Source organism: Heliconius melpomene, chromosome 19 (assembly GCF_056956725.1).
Source record: "Heliconius melpomene rosina isolate 202511_hmr_F chromosome 19, ASM5695672v1, whole genome shotgun sequence".
NCBI lineage: Eukaryota > Metazoa > Arthropoda > Insecta > Lepidoptera > Nymphalidae > Heliconius > Heliconius melpomene.
The window spans coordinates 4,579,293-4,599,607 of NC_140407.1; the positions used below are offsets into that span (position 1 = coordinate 4,579,293).

The window sequence follows — 20,315 nt, forward strand, 5'->3', positions numbered from 1 at the left end:
TGGCAAAATACTCTGTTTTCGGTTGTTCGCTATAATTTGTAGAGTTGGCGGAGAGATGCTATAATGTGCATGACGCATTTTTTAATTGAAATAGAAAACATCTATAATATACCTACACATTTTGAGAAATCCAGAACCCTGATCACGTAAAAGTATTTTCGGATTTAGTAGGAAATTAAGTCATATTTAAATATCCTACTAGTTTATAATAACTTTAGCAAGATTTCTTTTGGCAGGGTAGGCAGAGAGAACCTAGTGTTAAGATATTCTATTCTTGTTCCAATTTTCAACAGAACGGAACTCACCGCCGCGCTTTGCTTGTTAGCATAGCAAAGAAATGAAAATAATTAATTCCCCTGAGTAGAAATCGAACTCATAACCTTCGCATTTACAGTCAGTCAGGTTACAGTCAGTAAGATTCTTATTTTTAAACACTCTATAAAATAATGCCATGTTTTTAAATAGCAATTATATACATCCTTGACTCTGCTATGACACTGTTATTTTGTAATTATATCTAAGCTCATTGAACAATATAAAAAATGGATGTTTATTACGACGGCTTGTAACAAAAAAATATAATCTTGTATCTCTAGCTATTGAATTCAATTGTCTGTATTTGTAGGGGAATGTGAATTAAATCTAAACACTAGGCACCCAAGTCCCCTCTCTCATTCTGCTATGTATGGGGAAAAAATACCTTATTTTTCATTATGATAAGACAAAAAGCAGCTGAAGAGTTCCACCACTCAAGTCAATGGCTCGTATTAGGACGAGAAGTGAATATAATGTCTTTAAATACTACTGAATTCCGACCCTGATAAATATAGAAGACGCGTGAAACTAAGAATTCTTAATCCTCATCCTTAGTGAGTTTCCTTAATAATGGTTACTTACCTAGTAGGATTAGGTAATTGTAGCAGTGATATTAAAAAGTCGACTTTCTCGTCCACTTCTTTAGTAGTCATGCCCGCGATCCAACCGAAGTAAATCATTGTCTCTCGTATAGAAAACTCTCCGAATAGCGCGATTTCCTAAAAACAAAGAAATATTGAAATTCAGCATACAGTTCTTAAGCGGGTAATGAGATCAAAAACAAGAGAACATACACAAAATATTACCAACATCAAGTTAACTATAGTTATGTCTAGACTAAAAAATATATATTATATAGTTTTAAAAAAACTAAAAAACATGCATTTCTACACCAAATTATATAAGTGCTATAAAATGTGCTTTGAGCTATAAATTGTACGAGCCTAATCACGAACAGTATATTAATAACCTCTGAGCAGTTCCGATATTGAGGTCCGATCATCACATCAGCTCGTTAATACCATAATATTGTATGATCACCTAAGTTACTTGTAATTGTTAAGTTCGTGATAATACAATTATTACGAATGGTTCAAATTCCTGTTTTAAATTTTATTTCATAGTTTGATACAGCTCGACCTAATAAAAGCGTGTTAAAATATCACGCATTGCCTATATATAGAAATGCGGGATAGAGCGTGAATCTAAAAATAAATAACTTATTACAAACTAAAATGATGAATTTACTTTACGATACCACTACAAATCACTAACGCAATATAAATCAAAGGCAACAATAAACAATAGTTGTTAGACAAACACCTGAACCATTAATCCTCATTCCGCGTATTTCCATAATATTTGTGTTGTAATTAGATGAATCAGTTATTACAACTGATATATAAAATGTATAGGAATTTTCCTTATAGTTTGCGTAGAGTATAGAGATTATTTTTTTTTTTAAATCTTTTAATTTTAGGTAGGTACAGGAACCTGGGAACCTAATATTAAGACATTCTGTTCTGTTTCACCGAATTCTAGAGGCATTGCGTGTTGAGTAGTGGAACTCAACGCTGCCCTTTGCCTTGTTATCAGAGCGAGGAAATGAAAATATTTGATATTTAATTTCCTCGAGTGAGAATCGAACTCTCAACCTTTCGTGCTTACAGTCACTGTCATACACAATTCTTAGCCTTATTTTCATTTTCTCAAATTAGGAAAAATCACAGGGTTTAGCTTGTTATAAGCATAAATGATAACCTAAGCGGAAATCGAACCAACTACCATAATTTACAGTCCAACTATCCAATTGCGCAATAATGGCGATAATTATATACCTATAGTCTGTATGTATGTCTGCATATACATACGTACGTAACGTATGAAGTAATAACCCTGAGTTTTTGCTGTACCAACACTAGATGTTAAGAAACAACAATGCATAATGTATAATTAACTTTTTCACCTTTGATGCCGTATTAGTCTTCTTAATGCAATACCTACTTGTTTTTACGTTTAGTCGTAACGTGTTACTCTATAAAAAATAATTTTTAGGGTTCCTTACCTTACCTTGTAAGTCTACGTTCTCTTAGAACACAGAAAAATTATGCTTTAAATCATTATAATTAAAAGATACAAGCGTTTTTGAATCGAAATTCGATGGTGCTGAAACAAAACCTGTAGTATAATCTCCCTTAGACCTACAATTATGAAATTTGGCAAGAAGTGAAAACGTATAATACAAACAAAGGAAAATTTCTAGTGAGAGGAACTCGAATGGAAATGAACATAATTTAGGCCCCTAAATGAGAATTGAACCAACAATCATCACTTGAACGCTATCCCACTGCGCTTAATTGGTAATTACAACCATTTTTTCTGATGACACTGATAGACAATGAAAGATGAACTAGGAAAAGGAAAATCCAATGTTTACTCATAATCTATTTAATATGAAAATAACGTAAACGGGTGATACATTACCATAATTTACCTCTTTTCTCGAAACAGTGGTTTTTTTTGCATTATCATTGTCGTTTAGCATATTATATGGGAATAGTTATTACGTGCGAATTCGCCGTAGTTGTGTATTACACATAAGAAATTCTAAATGGACATGGGTAGGATTCGGGGTCGGGTTAAACCGTGCCCAGCCCAAAAGTTTTAGTAAAAAAATGTACCCTGAAACGCTAACAGATCTATTTAAAGCTCAAGCCCAGGTCTTTAAAATATCTCTAGAAACACCCATGTACATATGTGCCTGACATAAGTGACCGCAAGTGCAGTGAGTTACATCGAAACTCTTTACATGAACTCCTTGTTCCTTAAGAAATGAACTAACTATCCAACGCAAAAATATTATTTCAATTAAAACCAGTAATTTCTAACAAATACTTCAGGTCTGTAATATTAGTTGTTTACTACTCTATTTTTGACTATATGACATGAATAGCTTAATTGACTAGAACACTGGGTGCAGATTCAAATCCAGTTACGTGTGTTTTTATACGAACATATTTTTCGTTATATTAAAATTTTATATGTGAGTTTAAAATGTTATTATTTAGTAACCTCTGTTTTTTAATACTATTGACACCACAACAGCAGAATAGCGATGGTTACGGGTTCGATTCCAACACGGAGTAATATTTTAATTATTTTTATCTCTCAGCCCTGGTAAGATAATGTAGTAGTAACAAATAGGAATCTAAAATCTTATTACTTTCCATTTACTTTTTTGAAATGTAAATTCCAATAACTGAATATTAAAAAATAACTTTACACTTTTAAATGACTTCATTGGTAGGTACATAAAAAATTATTGACAAAAAGCTATTTGACGATGCAAACAACAACCGGTTAAATACAAAAGACTTAGCGAAGTCTTAAAATATAATTAATTTGTGTTTTTATAACAAATCAATGGAAAACTTCACGGCTACGTGGGTTCACATCCGGTTTGAGGTAATTAATATATTGACTAGAATAGTATTGATGTTTATAGTGAATAGGTATTCTTCGTTTAGGGTGGCGCTTATTTTGGTAACCATTTACGCTGTATCCCGCACATAGCAGGAAGGCGACGGAACCTGGGAACTTTGAACACTCCATACCCATTACCTAAATCTTCTACTAAACCAGTATAATAATCAGTAAAAACAGTAAAATATAATATATATTTAATAGAGCTTTTAGAGTAAATTGCCATCATTAGGCCATGACTGATACGACCTGTAATTTATGTTTTTTTGTTGAAATCCAACTAACTTGTAGTTAATTTATCTTGACTTTAGTTCAATATTTTATAGAATATTTTTCTTAGAGACAAAAAAAATAATAATACAGTGCCATCTACACATAACTCATTCTAAGTGGTTAATAATAAATTAAATATTAATATTAATCAAGTTGTCTTTGGAAAAAAGATTAATATAAATTTTATGAATATTTAAAAAAAGCGACAACGGAGACTTAACAATTAGCTACGTTAATTTTATATATCGAGTAGAAAAAGTAAAAGATTGACGATGATGATGCAGCAGCACAGCATGTGACTGTAATCGCGACGGCTGTGGGTTCGATTACCACTCCGGGAATTTCATTATTTCCTGTATCTGGTAACAAGACAAAAGTAAAGAGTCCATCATAAAATATACATGCTCCGAAAAATAAGCAGAGAGTGGAGAACGGAGTGTTTCAACACTAGATATAGCGTAAAATTTAATTAAAATAATCATAAAAACATAAACAAACATGCGTATAAAAGTAAAGTAACCTAACCACATAACCTTCATGTATTAGATTACTTGTCACCCGCTTTGAAGCCTCTGTATGCTATTAAGTATTACAGTATCGGTGTACCTACATGTCACATTGACATATTTATGATGGATCAGTGAACTGGGTTCTACCATTTACTTGGTTGAGGATTATTTAGAAGGAAATATATTTAAATTATTTAAACTGTAGAAGAAGAAATTTATTAATTATTTTTGTAAAATAAATATATTAGCGAAACGACGACGTTTCGAAGGGCAACTTTCGAAAAGTTTAATATTTTATGAAAGGCAAGATAAACGAGTATGAGGTGGAGTAAGTTTTTGCTTAGACAGCTAGAGAAGTCTATTTGGGTGTCACTATTTTATTTATAAAAAAGCAGTGTTTGTAGATTATTAAAGGTTATTCCTTCTCAATTTCTTTAGATACCATCTATCATCAACGTAATCTCTAATCAATATCAGAATAATGGAGAACAGATGGACTAATCCCAAATTTTTTACAAAATCTAAAAGTTTCATTAAATATAAATTTATACTTTTATAAAATTGCGTGTTAAGTCGCGGATATTAACGCCGCATTATGTCATGTTACCAGTACGAGGTAATGAAAATGAACCCATTCTCTCATATGGGAAATTGAATAGAGCCTATAACCACCGCGCTTACAGACAAACGCTATGCCATAACGGCTTCATATAAATAATGATGAGTAATGATTGATAATAAAAAAGTCACAAAAACAATGATTCTAAGTAATTACAGTATTATACCAAAACGCTGGAGCAAATTATGAATTTATAATGTGAATAAAATTATATTTTTTAAAAATGATATTTAGTTTTTTTGTGATATTATGTAAAATGAACATGAAGCTCGGTATAAGGTCACGGGTACAAAAAATAAAAGTCAGAAACATTTAACTGAGAAATAAATATTATTAATATTTGATAGATTTAGTTGAGTATTTTTTTTATTATTATCACTTCCAATATTACTTTGGACGAAGCGAGACGTGCCCCGCAGATCCGATTCGGCCTTGCTTCGGTGAGGTCGCACAATTGGGCTATTATATTTATTTCGATCCCTTGTCGAAGTGATACTGTATTTATATTAGTGTTGTGCTGCGGATTCCTGCGACTGCTGAGCTGCGTGGCGTCCTGCTGCGCTGCGTTGCCCTGTGGTTGCCGAGTCCCGCATCGCTCGTTTCCAGCGTCCGGATTGTTTGTTCAGTAAGTGAATACACAGTTGTTATTAGATAGGTACTCACCTACTGTTCACCGACGGTAGATTTTGCTTGTTATATATAGTGTTAGTTTTAAAGCACACACCCCGTCCCTCGCCGCAAGGTGAGGGGAGAGACAAAGCATGGCCGGCCTCAGTAGCTCCGAGCTGCTGAGGTACTTAGAGACCTTCCACGGGGAGGCATTCAACGCCGTGATGAAGTTCGCGCAAACGCGACACGATGCGCCTAGCTCGCCTAGCGCGCCAGAGGTCGGCCCGGATGCCGATATGCAGCCTTCAGCTGCCGGCCCGAGTGCCGTAGATGAGCCGTTGTTCTCCGGTGGGCCTTGCGACCTCGGAGTCGCCCCGCCGAGGGAGCATTCTCGTGCCCCTACGCCGATCCAGACTGAGGTAGAGATGGAGGAGGGCACTTGCCTGTCCTCCGATTCGGACGATGACGGTTTCGAGACCGTCGGATCGCGCTCGGCCAAGCGTAAGGCCAGGGCCCCTAAGGCCCCCCCCCCCCGCCCAAAAAGGCGAACAAACCCGACGGCCGGCGTTCCCGCGCGAACGACTTAACGGTTTTCCCCTCCCCTGCCCCCGCCTCTGCGGTTGAGCGGGAAGAGGATGTACCCCCCCGCGCGCCCCGCGTTAAACCCCCGCCGCCCATTTATGTGCAAGATAAGCACAAATGGGGCAAGGTGTCGCAGTGGCTCAATAGCCACAATGTCCAATATTCCACCGCGCGCTTAACGCAGGTTGGAATCAAAATCCAAGTTAGGTCTTCGTCGGAACACCGACAATTTACCTCTTTCCTTCGTGAGTACCAGATAGGGTACCACTCTTACGCCCTGGAGGACGAGCGCCAATTGCGCGTCGTTCTCAAGGGCATTCCCAAAGAGATCGAAGTCGATCTCGTGTTAGATGACCTTCGTAGCAAAGGCTACCCCGTGCGCCAGGCGCACCGTCTCTATAATTCGCGTACCAAAGCGAAATTCGATATCGTGTTAGTCATCCTTGACCTCACTAAGGAGGGAAAGGAAATATTCAATCTGAGGTCGGTGTGTTCTCTCACCGGCATCAGAGTCGAACCCCCACATACGAGGGGTCTCATTGGGCAGTGTCATCGCTGCCAATTATACGGGCACTCTGCCCGCAATTGTTTCGCGCGGCCTAGGTGCGTTAAGTGCCTAGACGATCACGCGACTGCGGATTGTCCCCGCAAAGTCCCCGATCCCGCTGTGCCCCCAAGCTGCGTGCTATGCGAGACGCAGGGCCATCCCGCGAACTATCGCGGATGTTCCCGCGCGCCGCGCAGACGCACTAGGCGCGGAGGCAAAAAGCGCACCTCCAATAAAAAGGAGCCGGCTCCTACTCAATACGAGCCCGCCCCTCTCCCTAAAGAGAATGCGTGGTTTAAACCCGCACCTACACCGGTCGTCGCCCTCGCCGCGGCACCGGTACAGCCGCCTACCCCTCAGGTAGCGGCTCCCCGCCCCGCGCTCGCGCCTTCCGGCGCGACCGCGACCGCGCCCTTGCGCCCGGCGCCTTCCCGCGCCGCGCCCGCGCCCGCACCCGCGCATTCCCGCGCCGCGCCCGCCCCCTCTTCTAACGCTAGCGACTTAGCACTTGTGCTAAGATTCGCTAGATGTTTTGATTTCAAAGAAATCAAAGTCCTCGCGGCGAAACTTAGGAACACGAACGGTTCCGACGATCGCGCTCAAGTTATTATAGATCATATAGATCTCATCGAAGCCATTCAAGGCTTCGTCGCGGTTTAAATTTTTCCAATGGCGGTCATAAATAGATTTACCCCACGGCCCGCTGACTCGCAACTCGCGCGTATTAAACCTAGAGCCCTGTCAATAGCGACCTTTAACGCAAACGGTGTCAAACGCCAAAAAGAGGCTGTGAGCGCCTTCGCGCACGCCCATCAAATAGATATCTTATGTATACAGGAGACTTTTCTTAAACCTGCTGTTCGTAGTCCTGGCATTGCGAACTACAGGATTGTGAGAAATGATAGAGCCACCCACGGTGGTGGCACTATGATTTATTACAAGAAGAATTTACACTGTATACCACTCGACCCTCCGTCTCTCGAAGCAGCCGAGGCGTCGGTGTGTCAGGTATTCCTCACAGGCCATCAGCCTTTAATTATAGCTTCAGTTTATCGTTCGCCGTCTAGGCAATTATTAGAAAGCGACATTTTGGCGCTACTTAGTATGGGAGACTCGGTCCTTCTGATCGGGGATTTCAATTGCAAACATAGACTTTGGAATTCGTCGGTGACTAATGTCAGCGGCAAGAGGCTTCTAGCCTTCACAGAGAAATATAACGCTTGTGTTATAGGCCCGCCTTCTCCCACTCGCTTTAGTGTCCTCGGCACAGGCGATGTACTCGATATTGCCATACTTTCGAACGTTGCACTGTCGCAACGTTCAATAGATACCATTCTCGACCTAGATTCGGACCATCGTCCTGTCATTCTCAAGTTAGGTGACGAGCGCCCCTCTGGCCCTCCCACCAAAACTGTGGTCGACTGGAGGAGATTCGCAAAGCTCCTCCGCTCGAATGAATCCCCTCTTAAGGAATTAATACCTGGCATCGCCGACTCCGCGGCGCTAGCGATAGACGCGGCGAATAAATTTACCGATTATATTTTAAATACAATCCAGAGTTGTTCGAAAGAGGTAACAAACTTACCCGACGGTAGGTTTGATATCTCAGAAAAGCTCAGGCGATTGATTAGACGCAGGAACGTAGCTATGCGACGACACGATACCTACCCGACTGACAAAAATCGTAGGGAATTTTACAGATTAAAGAGGAGAGTTCGATTCGAATTCGAACTTCTGCGCGGTGAGTCGTGGGATAAGAAGCTCGAGGGGCTCGCTCCATCGCACCAGGCATTCTGGGCGCTGTCGCGAGCTTTTAGAGTCGATTGTCTCTCGACTATGCCTCCTCTAGTTAGGTCAGATTGTTCAATTGCCGCCGATGACACCGAAAAAGCGGAATGTCTCGCTGACAGTTTAGAGGCTCAATGTACCCCGAGTAGTCAGCCCTGCGATCCGAGCCACATTGCGCGTGTGGATTCCGCGGTCGCAGAATGGGCGCTGACGCCCCCGCAAGGGGAACCGCTCCGCCCGACCTCTGAAGACGAGGTCAAAGTCATCATCAAAAACCTCAAAGATAGGAAGGCCCCGGGGCCCGACAAATTGTCTAATAGAATGTTCAAGTCCCTACCGGCTCAGTTCATATCTCTATTGGTCATTATTTTCAATTCCCTTCTTAAGTCGTGCTCATTCCCCGACGAATGGAAGGAGGCCATAGTCATAGGCATTCCCAAGCCTAATAAGCCGCGGAATATCCCGTCCAGTTATCGACCTATCAGCCTTCTCAGCTGTTTAGGTAAAATTTACGAGAGAATCATTCTCGTTAGACTCTCAGAGGTGGTAGAGGCCGACTCTCTGCTCTGCAATGAGCAATTCGGTTTCAGAAAGAAACATTCCGCCATACATCAAGTCCACCGTGTTGTAGAGCATATAGCTCGATACAACCTTAGGGATCCTTCTCACAGCAATACAGCTGCTATTTTTCTCGATATAGCGAAAGCTTTCGATAAAGTCTGGCATAACGGCTTGATTTACAAGCTGCGCGCCGTTTACGGCTTGCCAGACTGTCTCGTACACATCCTGCGGGACTTTCTCTCGAATAGATACTTTCGCTACAAAGTCGAAGGCACTCTCTCTTCCCCCCGCCTCCTCCGCGCAGGCGTGCCACAAGGCTCTACGCTAAGTCCTATCCTGTACTCGTTGTACTCCAGTGATATCCCGCTCACTCCGGGTGTTCACCTGGCTATGTACGCCGACGATACAGCCCTCTTCACAACCTCGCGTTGTACTATCCTATTAAAAGATCGACTCCAGAAAGCGGCCCGCGCACTCGGTGAGTGGTTCCGCCAATGGAGAATCGAAGTCAATCCCGAGAAGAGTAAAGCAATACTCTTCCCTCTCAATAAAAATATAAGAGTCTCTACCATCCATCTCTTAGACAAACCCATTCCCTGGGAAAAACAGGTCAAATATCTAGGTGTCACTCTAGACTCTAGATTAACTTTCAAACCCCACATTACAAAAGTCTGCAATAAAGCAAAGTACATTCTCAATAGATTATATTATCTCATAAACAAGAATAGTAAAATGTCACTTAGAAATAAGCTGACACTATACAAAGCTTGTATTAGACCTGTCCTCACTTACGCTTGCGTTGCGTTCGCGCACACCAAGCTTGCTCCCTTGCAAAAAGTGCAAAATAAATTCCTGCGCATCGCATCAGGTTCCCCCTGGTACGTGCGTAATGTCGACCTACATAGAGATTTTGAACTGGAATCGATTCACGAGCACTGCAAACGCTTAGCGAAGCGCTACTTTGAGCGCGCAGGCTCGCACGCGAACCCCCTCGTCGCTGAGGCGTGTAATTACACGCCTCACGCGATTCGTAGACGCCCGCGTAGCGTCCTCTTAGACCCCGATGACGCCATTACCGTAGCAAACGGCCCGTACGTAGGTAGGAAACACACTACACACGCACGACACACACACCGTCGTCGCCGGAATCGACGACGTAGTCTAGCTTATCTCACGGCCCGGCGGCGCCTCGGCGCCGTCGGGTCCAGCGGTTAGGGACCGTTAGCTCCCTTAGATTAGTCTAATTTTATCCCCCGGTCGCGGCTTCTGTGTCGCGGCCGGCTTTTGCTTAGAATAGGGAAACTCCCAGCCCGCTCGACGACCGCAAGCCGAGGTTCGAGCCCCGCAGGGGGCGCCCTTGCGTCGTCGGCACTCCCCACAGGCAGCCACACAGTGCCTGCATATTTTCAGGGACAGAGTACCCTCTTCCCTACCCACCCGGTGTCGCTGTAAAAGCCAGTAAGGCTAACAGCATTAAAGTCAAGTCCGAAAAAAAAAAAAAAAAAAAAAAAAAATTTATTATTATGTTTTTAATAAATTACATAAGCATACATATATTTAGTGGTACCTAAATTGAGAAATTACTGAAAGAAAAGAGAAGCAAGTAAAAGAAAAACATAATATTGGCGTAGTGGGGGAACATCTGACTGGGAACGCAATGGTTGTAGGAAGAACGGAGTGGTATATTACTAAGCTTTATAAATTATGTTAGAAAGTTAAAAAAGTACAGACAATTCTTTCATTTTTAATGTATATTCTTTTATATTTAATTGTAAGTGACGTAACTCAACCCCGTAACATTACCAAAACTGCCAGAAAAATGTGAAATTATTAAAGGAAAATTGCTCTTTGGTATTCAATAAAGCAATTTTCCAGAGCGATACCAATGTGTTCGGTTTTCTACTAAAAAGTAAAGATTAACCGTGCTCATATATTTTCGGCAACGAAATGGGTTGCAAACGAGAAATATTACTTTTCATTATAACGAGCTTCTTTGGCACGTAATGGTATCTAATATTGTTACATGATGAACGGTTCATAATCTTTATATATTTAGTTTTTTTTAGAAAACATATGAAAATTTGGGAGTGGGATTTGAACCCACCAGCTTAGGCCATTTCTAGGATACGCGGGTTTACATGCTACTATTTTTTTCCTCTGTGTGGAATAACAATTTAAAAATATCTTTTTTCAATTTCACATTTTGTCCCGCAAATAGTAGCGAGGTATAATTTTTATATATCTAGATTCGAGTAGCAAAGGCACAAAGAAGACAAGGATCCTGTAAATCCACTGAAATCCTTACGAAATGTATTTTCCTGATGTCCGCTTATCTGGATATTTTATCGTGTTACTAAGATATATTGTTATAGATAAACCATATTAATGATTCCATCCCGAAGAGATCGGGACAAGTTGGCAATTCAGTCCAAACTATTAATATTATTGCGTTTTTGTCTATTTTATATATTTTTCTTATTATTGAGGAAAAGCGTCATGGAGTTGTGAAGTAGGAGCTAATTGACAATGGTTCTGGGTTCGATTTATACTCGGTAAAATAATTATTATTGATCATATCTTAGATTGTTCAGCTTGGGAAGACAAAGTGCAGCCTTGAAGCACGAAAAGTTCTATCAATAGTTTCCTTCTGGTTTCTCCACATCACGATAAAAGAATTTTAGTGGATATTACTTCTTGAATATTAGAATATTGCCTTGAAGAAAGAAAATTTAAAGTATTTTATGAAAACAAAAATTACTTAATATGTAATATGTACTTTTAGTTTTCATAAAATTCTTTCAATTATATTAAATATCAACAACAACAATCATTGCAAAAATTATAATTGTTTATGACGTCAATTTAAGCAATTTTCATATTCTTATGGCATTGTTAAATTTTTAAACCTCGACCTTTTTGTTAAAAATTCAACATTTATGTGAATAAAAGAAAAACTTAAATTACGTAAGGATACAAAAATAGATATAATTATAATTATTTGGAAAATAATAATGCTTATACTTAGTTATGCTTAGAACATCGTCGTCTTCCGCAGATTACATACAGTATAGTCTAAGAGAATCTAGAGATAAATCTGATATCATAATTAAATTTTACCTGAGGCATATAACCAATCCTGGGTCCAGGAACGCCACTACCAGGTCCACCAGGTCTTCCACCGAGGACCCATATTTCGCCAGAATTGAGACGACGACGACCAACTATACAAGAGAGTAGAGTAGTCTTTCCACATCCTGATGCTCCCAGAAGACCATAACTGAAAAAAAAAAATTTTACTAGATACCAATATGTTTCATACTAGGCCTACCGAAGCTGACTATTAACTGTTCTCGGTTCGCCCACTCGGTAAAATTAAATTCGGCGGAACGTAAGGAACGAAGAGTCTTAACAATAGGTTCCCTCTGCCTTCCCTGGTGTGTACGGGTGTTGGTGTGAAGGTGGTTTATTTAATTAGTGTTTCAAATCTAAACTTTTGTATTTAACCATTGAACCAATTTCAATAAAACAAAAAGTAAATGTTAATAAAAGTTTGCCTAAACAGAATAAAGAATGAAAACTTCACTTAAATAAGTTAACATCCTTAAGCTATCGACAATATGGAGACTATAAACAACAAGTAATTTAGTCATCATATCAACATAATATCGATTATTTAAAAATAGAAACGTAGAGATTATTCACTAAATTCTTAGTTTACTATCAGAAAAGCAATGTTCATATAAATAAAATCAGGAAAAATTATGAGTTTCAGTTCTTTTGTCCAAGAGGACTGCAATAGCTTATGTAATGATTGCAATTACCCTAATGTATGCAATTAATCGTATTGATATTAAGTAATTGAATCTATTAGCTATATTAGCGTACAAGCTTTGTGAATATAACCATTCTATATTATAAAGAGAGATTCTAATATTAGATACATTTCCATTCTTTACTTTCCAACAATTTCATTTAATTGAAAAACATTGGGTGTTAAAAGATGAAACTTTTAGCTTATTATTTTTTTTTTATAAATTGTAACTGTATTTGGGTCCTAAATATGTAATTGAAATTAAAAATAATACAGCCTCTATGCCTGAATTCGACACAACACGTGTTGAATAGCGTACTTTGTGATGGTTATAAAAAGATGCAATATAAAATAATGCCGAATAGGCGGAAGGAATCTTGTCTTAGAACATTTCGTTCACTGCTTTCCGCCCAAATTTGAAACGTGCGTGTTGAGTGGCGGAACTAAACGTCGCTTCTTATCAAAGCGAGGAAATGAAAATAATTCATTCCTCCAAATGGGAATCGATTCCTCATCTATAGCGTTTATCAGATATTACTATAAATAACACTTTAAAGTAATAAAAAATCGAAACTTATATAACCATAATATAAAAGCCAGAATTAACAACTTACATGGCGCCTTTAGGTACAGTCATGTTCAGACCATCTAATATGACATTAGGATTCTTTGTTGGACCGTATTTCTTATGAGCTCGTCTCACACACACTGCTTGCTGTCTTCTTGAAGCTAACGTGGACTTCTGCGGCTTCAACATCCGGTTTCTTCTAGCAGCCAGTTCTTCTTCTATAGTATTGATTGTCAGGTCAGGATCTCGGACATCCTCCATGGATATCGTGGCACCTTCATTGTCGTATGCCGGCATTTTGCTGTAATAAATTAAAATTGTTAATTTTATTTATCTTTTTGATTATAATTATTTAATTTCTATAAATATTTTAGTTTTACATATTAAAAAAATATATACTCCGCTTTCTAAAAGCTTCTAGAAGTTAAGGCTACAAGAGTGCAGCTGTAAGCAGCTTTTAAAGCTAAGCTGTGCTATATATTAATATATGCTATCTAATATATTAACATTTCGTAAGAAAAGTCAAATGAAAAGCTAGTTAAATATAAGTATAATATGTAATTTAATATATTGTGCTATATACTAAGATCTGCATAACCACACAATGTTTTATGTTCTAAGGAAAAATACCATTACTTAAGTAAATATTCAAACAACGACGTTTTATGTTTATTTTACTGACAAACCTAAGTTTACTATATCAATCAGTACGTGTCATCAATGTCATTTTATCATCTACTTTATAATAAAGTTAAAATTTGTAATATAAAATTGAAGAGTTTGTTTGGTTGATCGCGTTAATCTCAGAAACTACAAGTTCGAATTGAAATTTATTTTTGTATTGTATAGCTAATTTATCAAGAAAAGCTGAATTATATCACGTTAATTGTATGTATCGTGGCGCAGTGTGACGTGATGGTTGTGGGTTCGATCCCCACTCGAGAAAACGAAATATTTACCTAAATTTATATTTCCGATTCTTCGCTCTGGCATCGAGACAAATCACGGCGTTGAGTTCCGCCACTCAATATGCAATGCCTTCAGAATTGGGCGGAAAGTGAGGAACGGAATGTGTTAACACTGTGTTCCCTTTGCCTATCCTGCTGTGTGCGGGATAAGGCGTGAAGCTGATTTTTTTTTATTATCTCTATATATAAAATCGAAAGGTCACTCACTCATCACGAAATCTCAGAAACTACATTTGCTAGGAATCTCAAATTTTGCATAGGAGTTATTTATAGGACGTAGGTGCTCGCTAAGACGGGAATTTGCTATATTCGACTTCTAAGGGGTTGTTTTTGGGGTTGAAATTTTGTATGAAACTTCGTTACTACAAATGCTAGGAGTCTCAAATTTTGCATGGACGTCACTTATAGGACGTAGGACGTAGGAATTAATAATAACGTAGTTCACGCAGGCGAAGCCGAGGGCGGGCCGCTAGTTTGTATATAAGAACATACTATACATAGAAATTAAAGGCACAACCACAAACTACTCGCTCATCAAGAGATTATTTGTGAATCCTGATAATTATCTTTGTATTCAAAGGCTTAATACTTTTATTATGTTGTTGACAGAACAAGTTTCGTTATAATGGCATATCAAAAGTAATAATGTGTAATTAACGTTTGTTCTGTTATTACGTAGTAGGGCCGTCGTCATAGTGCGGCAATGCCACTTAGCACGCAATCGAATTCAACGGAAAGTGGGTAACGGAAGTGTCTTAATGGGAACGGAGTGGCTAACACGTTTATCCCTAGCTAAGTATTCAGAGAGAATGAAACGTAAAACGCTACGGTTCCTGCATCTTCTGTAGTCATTAACCTCTATACAATACTTGTAGGCATATAACGATATATATATTATACTCGTTCTTCTTGTTGCGGGCCCTAACGTTTTGTACGTGACCTTCCTTTAGTATCATCGACACTGTTTTGAAGGTGAACCAAGGTCGCAAACAATATATTTTTATATAGGTAGATTCAGTTAAGTAACAAGAAGTACGATAACGTTTCCAGTTTCACGCTTTAAGCCCTTAGGCAAAAATATTTCCGTTTTCAACTTAACCCACTGGAAAATAAAAGTAATAAAGATCCCCAGTTAGGGATTGAACCTATAACCACTGTGTGTGATTACAATCAAACACTGTTACATTCTACCACTGTTCCCTATATGTGCTACTATGTAGTAGTGACAAAATAAAAGAAGCCAGTCGTAGTGCACGAGTGTGCGACTGTAAACGTAACAGGTTGTGGGTTCGATTCTTACTTGAGGAAATTGTATATTCAGTATTTTAATTTTCGAGCACGAGGAAATAAAATATTTAATATTTTAATTTTTTCACTCTGGTAACGAGGTGAAGCGATGCGTTGAGTTTCTCTACTCAACACGCAAGACTTTTTGCCTGGTTTTTCTTTTTTTTAATTGATAAAATTGTATAGCTTAGTGGTCAAAAGTTCAGACTGCTTCCAAGAGGTGCCAGTCCAAGTTCCTCTGTGATCCATTTTTATTTTTTTAATTTCAAAAATATATTATAACTCATAGTTAAAATTGTATAATAGAGAAACATAATATGTTGTCATCTTGAAGTTATTACGCTTACTTAGATCACTTCTATTGTCATAAATAATATTATTGCATTTCACGTTTCTCATTTTATTACCGCGCTTTATTTAAGTAGCTATGAATAAACATAGACAATGTTTGTATAATAAATCATAGTTTATATTTGTATTTAGAATATAAATAATTTCTTAGTGTAATTTTGTTAGTCAGCGCGGCGTTGAGTGCCGCCAGTTGATACAATATGTCGAAAATTTGTCGAAAATAGGGCTGAGGGAACTAGGAGGAATTAATTATTTTTATTTTCTCGCTCATGTCAGACCAAATATCGGGTTTGATTCGCGCTGTACTTCACATGGAACTCTACCTATCCTACTATGTGCGGGATATACTTTTTTTTACTTAAAATGTATGTACATGTGAACATTTCGAAGGTATTTTTGAATTTTAAAAATTATTTACATCAAATAAACATGGTTATAAAAAAACCAAAAAAAAAGATTAGGTAAATTTTAAAATATAGAGTTTTTTGTGATTCATAAATTAATTTACCGTGAAGTACCGAAGTTTACTGATTACTCATAGATGTTAATAAGCAATTAACTGTCATTAAATTAGCATGACTAGGTGCATTAATTTATGACTATGAGTCATTAGTTACTATTATACTAAAGTTGAGTTTGAAGTAAATTGTTAAAAAAACTAAGCACCTTTAAAAGATTTTCAATTTAAATAGTATATACATAATATCATTATAACAAATGCTTGAGTGAGTCTTACGAATCTCAATTAACGATTAATTGCAATTAAAATTATGTAGGTACAATAATCGATCTAATGTTAGTTAAACATTAATTGTCGTCTCTGGTTGCGGTATTCAAAGACTCTGTGTAAGCGGAAGAAGAAAAAGTTGTTTAGATCGTAGGTTGTATGTATAATGTATAAACTATTTATTTTAATGTGTGATAATAAACGCTATAGGTAGGTACTTATTACTTGTTAAAGCGGTTCCTTGTCGGTCTAAAAAAGGTTTTTACTTATGTTACCGGCAATCAAAATTAGCTTCACCCTGTATCCTGAACAGCAGGGTAGGCAGAGGGAACCTAGTGTTAAAACACTCAGTTTACTGCCCGCATGCCCACATGGAAAAGGGGGAGTCCTGCCATGTTTATAAAAATAAGGATATTTAAAAGAAGCAGACTGCCATCTTAAGACCCCACGCCAGCTGTTACATTTATATAAGACTTTTATCTGTACATAATGGCCGGCCCTTATTTTAGATCGGCAGACGGAACCAATTGCTTCATGTTTTAAACTCTAATTAAGTAATTTAAATTTTATAGTTCAAGTGATTGTTGATATGTCATTAGTAATATTTATTTAAGGTACCTATCTACTTTTAATTAAAATTAATGTTATTGAAATTCAATACATTTAATGGATTTTATTTCCATACCTAACTGATAATACTGACATTTTAAAATATTATTTCTCACCCTTTGTTATGTATATCTTATAGGTGAAGGCAGTATCCTTAGCTGGATCTCTTTTTAACGTGGATTCCTCTATTGTGTAATATTATTTCTTTTTTACAGCGTAAAGGAGAATGTTCTTCTTTGTATGTTCTCCATGATATACGAGATTGATGCTGAACTGGCATACTCGTAATACAATAAATAAAAAACAACAGCAACTTCTTCATATTTTATCAGCTTAATAATATTATTATATTAAGTATAAAAACAATTATAATTTCTTTCTAATTTCTAACTGAATTTATATTGAAACTTTGTATTATTTTTTTTTGGCCCAAGAGTTTTTAAGTTTGAAATATGTAAACGTCATATTATATTAGTCTCAGTTATTACATTTACAATGTTAACATAGTTATATTTATATAATAGATATAAGGATAAATATAACAAGCATAAACGTTTGTTTGTTTACATTATAATTGTCAGGAAGGTAGGTTCAAGAATCGTTAGTGAGTAATACATGTAACCTGCAGAGATGTAGTAATATTACACTACTACTGTAGTAACGCACTCCCACAATGAAAATGGCCCAACCCGAGTAATTGAGAAATTGTGTTGAGAATTGTCATTTTGTCACTTTTTAGCTCAATCGTTCACTAAAAATACTTTTTTGTTTCACGCTATATTCCATATATCGCTAGATAAGTAGACTCTCCAAGGCTCTCCGTTTCCTACGAGAATTTTCATGACATTGCGTGTTGAGTGATTCGACTCAAAGCCGCGCTTTGTCTTTTTACTAGAGCGAGAAAATGAAAATATACTCATTCCCCCGAGAGGAAATCGAACGCAGACTTTACTCATTTTTAGCTACGGCTTATCCTCGTGGTAAAATGGTATTATCAATGAATTGTGTTTGGCATAATTGGCATATGACACATTCTAGGAGTCCGAGGTAACTTTGACCGCAAGTAGGTACATTGGGTTACACCGTCCTGAGATTAACTAACAAATTCTTCAGTAGATTACAATTATAGAAAATCCAAACATTTAATTATAGGTAATGTAATATTATTTAGAATTCATTATTATTTTCATTTCTTCGCTCCAGCACCAAGACAAAAGCCCGCCATTGAGTTCCGCCACTGAACACGTACGGCTTCGAAAAATTCGGCGGGAAGAGGGGAACGGAGTGTCTTAACACTAAGTTCCCTCTGCCTACCCTGCTGAATGCGGGTTACAGCGTGAAGCTAATTTATTATTTAATTATAGGCAATATTTTATCAAACAATTCCAACAGTCACAACATTCTGTAATCAAAAGTAGGTTGAATTGGATCATAATTTAAAACTTTAGTTGTGAAGTAATAAATAACACGGCAAATTTGAAGAATCCAAATTAATTTGTTGTTGTTATAAATGTACGAGTAATTTACGTCATACTGACGCGTTCTTGCTCTGAATAACACTAATTGTAATGCTAGAACTAAACGCCGTAGTGGCACAGTGGAAAACGTTGGGTGCACCCGATTGTTGTATGTTCAATTCGAAAATATATACATTTCTTATATTTTTTTGAGACGTTTGTGTTGGATTTGGTTATTAAAAACGTAATACTCGTACAATTGGTAATTAATTAAAAAAAAATAATGCTTAAAAAAGAACATAAGTACAAATAATAGTGTGACAGAACCCATTTAATGTAGATATTAAATGAAATATTTTATTCCCCCGAGTGAGAATCGAACTAAAAAGTGTAAAAATCAACTTAAAAATAAAAATCAATACGCAATGAATTCGGCAGGAAGTGGGTAACGGAGTGTCTTAACACTAGGTTCCCTCTGCCTATCCTGCTGTGTGCGGGATACAGCGTGAAGCTGATTTATTTTTGAAATAATTATTTATTGTATATGGTGATAAAGTATTGGAGTAAAACATCTGGGTCTGAGAGGCGAATGGAAAATTAAAATAGCTCAGCCATTCTAACTTCCGGCTTGCACAACTATGAAGTGGTCCTTGGTACATTCCATTGGAAATATTATTATTGTTTATTTATTATTATTATTTTTTTATTCTATTTATTATATGAATCATATTTTATTTTTTGAGAAGGGTTAACTTTTTACAACTTTTTACTTTTTAGTGATAAAAAACCTAGTGTCAAAACACATCGTTTTTTTTACTTTAATTGGAGATATTGCATGTAGAGTGATAGAACTTAACGCCATAGTGGGGAAATACATTAAAAATGAATCATTCCCTCAAATGGACTGTAAGCGCGACTCTTGTAGGTTCAATCCCCATTTTACGCTGAACTCAAGAGGCATTGTGTTTTGAGTGGCGGAACTCAAGACTACGCAAAATATAAATTTAAATACATTTTTCATTTCCGCGAGTGGGCATCGACATAAATAAATACATAATAAATAAGTACATATTATTACTTTTAAATGTTCCCAAACAATTTCAGCCCACGCCTGCCAAATGCCATCAATCTTTGAACCCTACTAATTTCAAGGTGCTTTCACCTGAAACGTTCAAAAGATAAATTATTGAAACCGCGTCGTTAAAAGCGATATATTTTGTGTAATGCTAAGCCTTGTTTTATTAGATTTCG

The 20,315-nt window shown here is 37.4% G+C and overlaps 1 protein-coding gene across 1 annotated transcript in view; it reads right to left on the reverse strand.

Moving 5' to 3' along the window:
* Positions 1 to 20,315, reverse strand: part of osy (ABC transporter oskyddad) — a 47,076-nt gene that overhangs the window by 14,616 nt on the left and 12,145 nt on the right. The window contains exons 2-4 of the mRNA XM_085202516.1: positions 13,712 to 13,966; positions 12,404 to 12,563; positions 898 to 1,034 (exon numbers count right to left, since the gene is read on the reverse strand). Of these exons, the coding sequence (XP_085058642.1) occupies positions 898 to 1,034; positions 12,404 to 12,563; positions 13,712 to 13,962 (548 nt within the window). The 5' untranslated portion in view covers positions 13,963 to 13,966. The remainder of the gene's footprint in view (positions 1 to 897; positions 1,035 to 12,403; positions 12,564 to 13,711; positions 13,967 to 20,315) is intronic.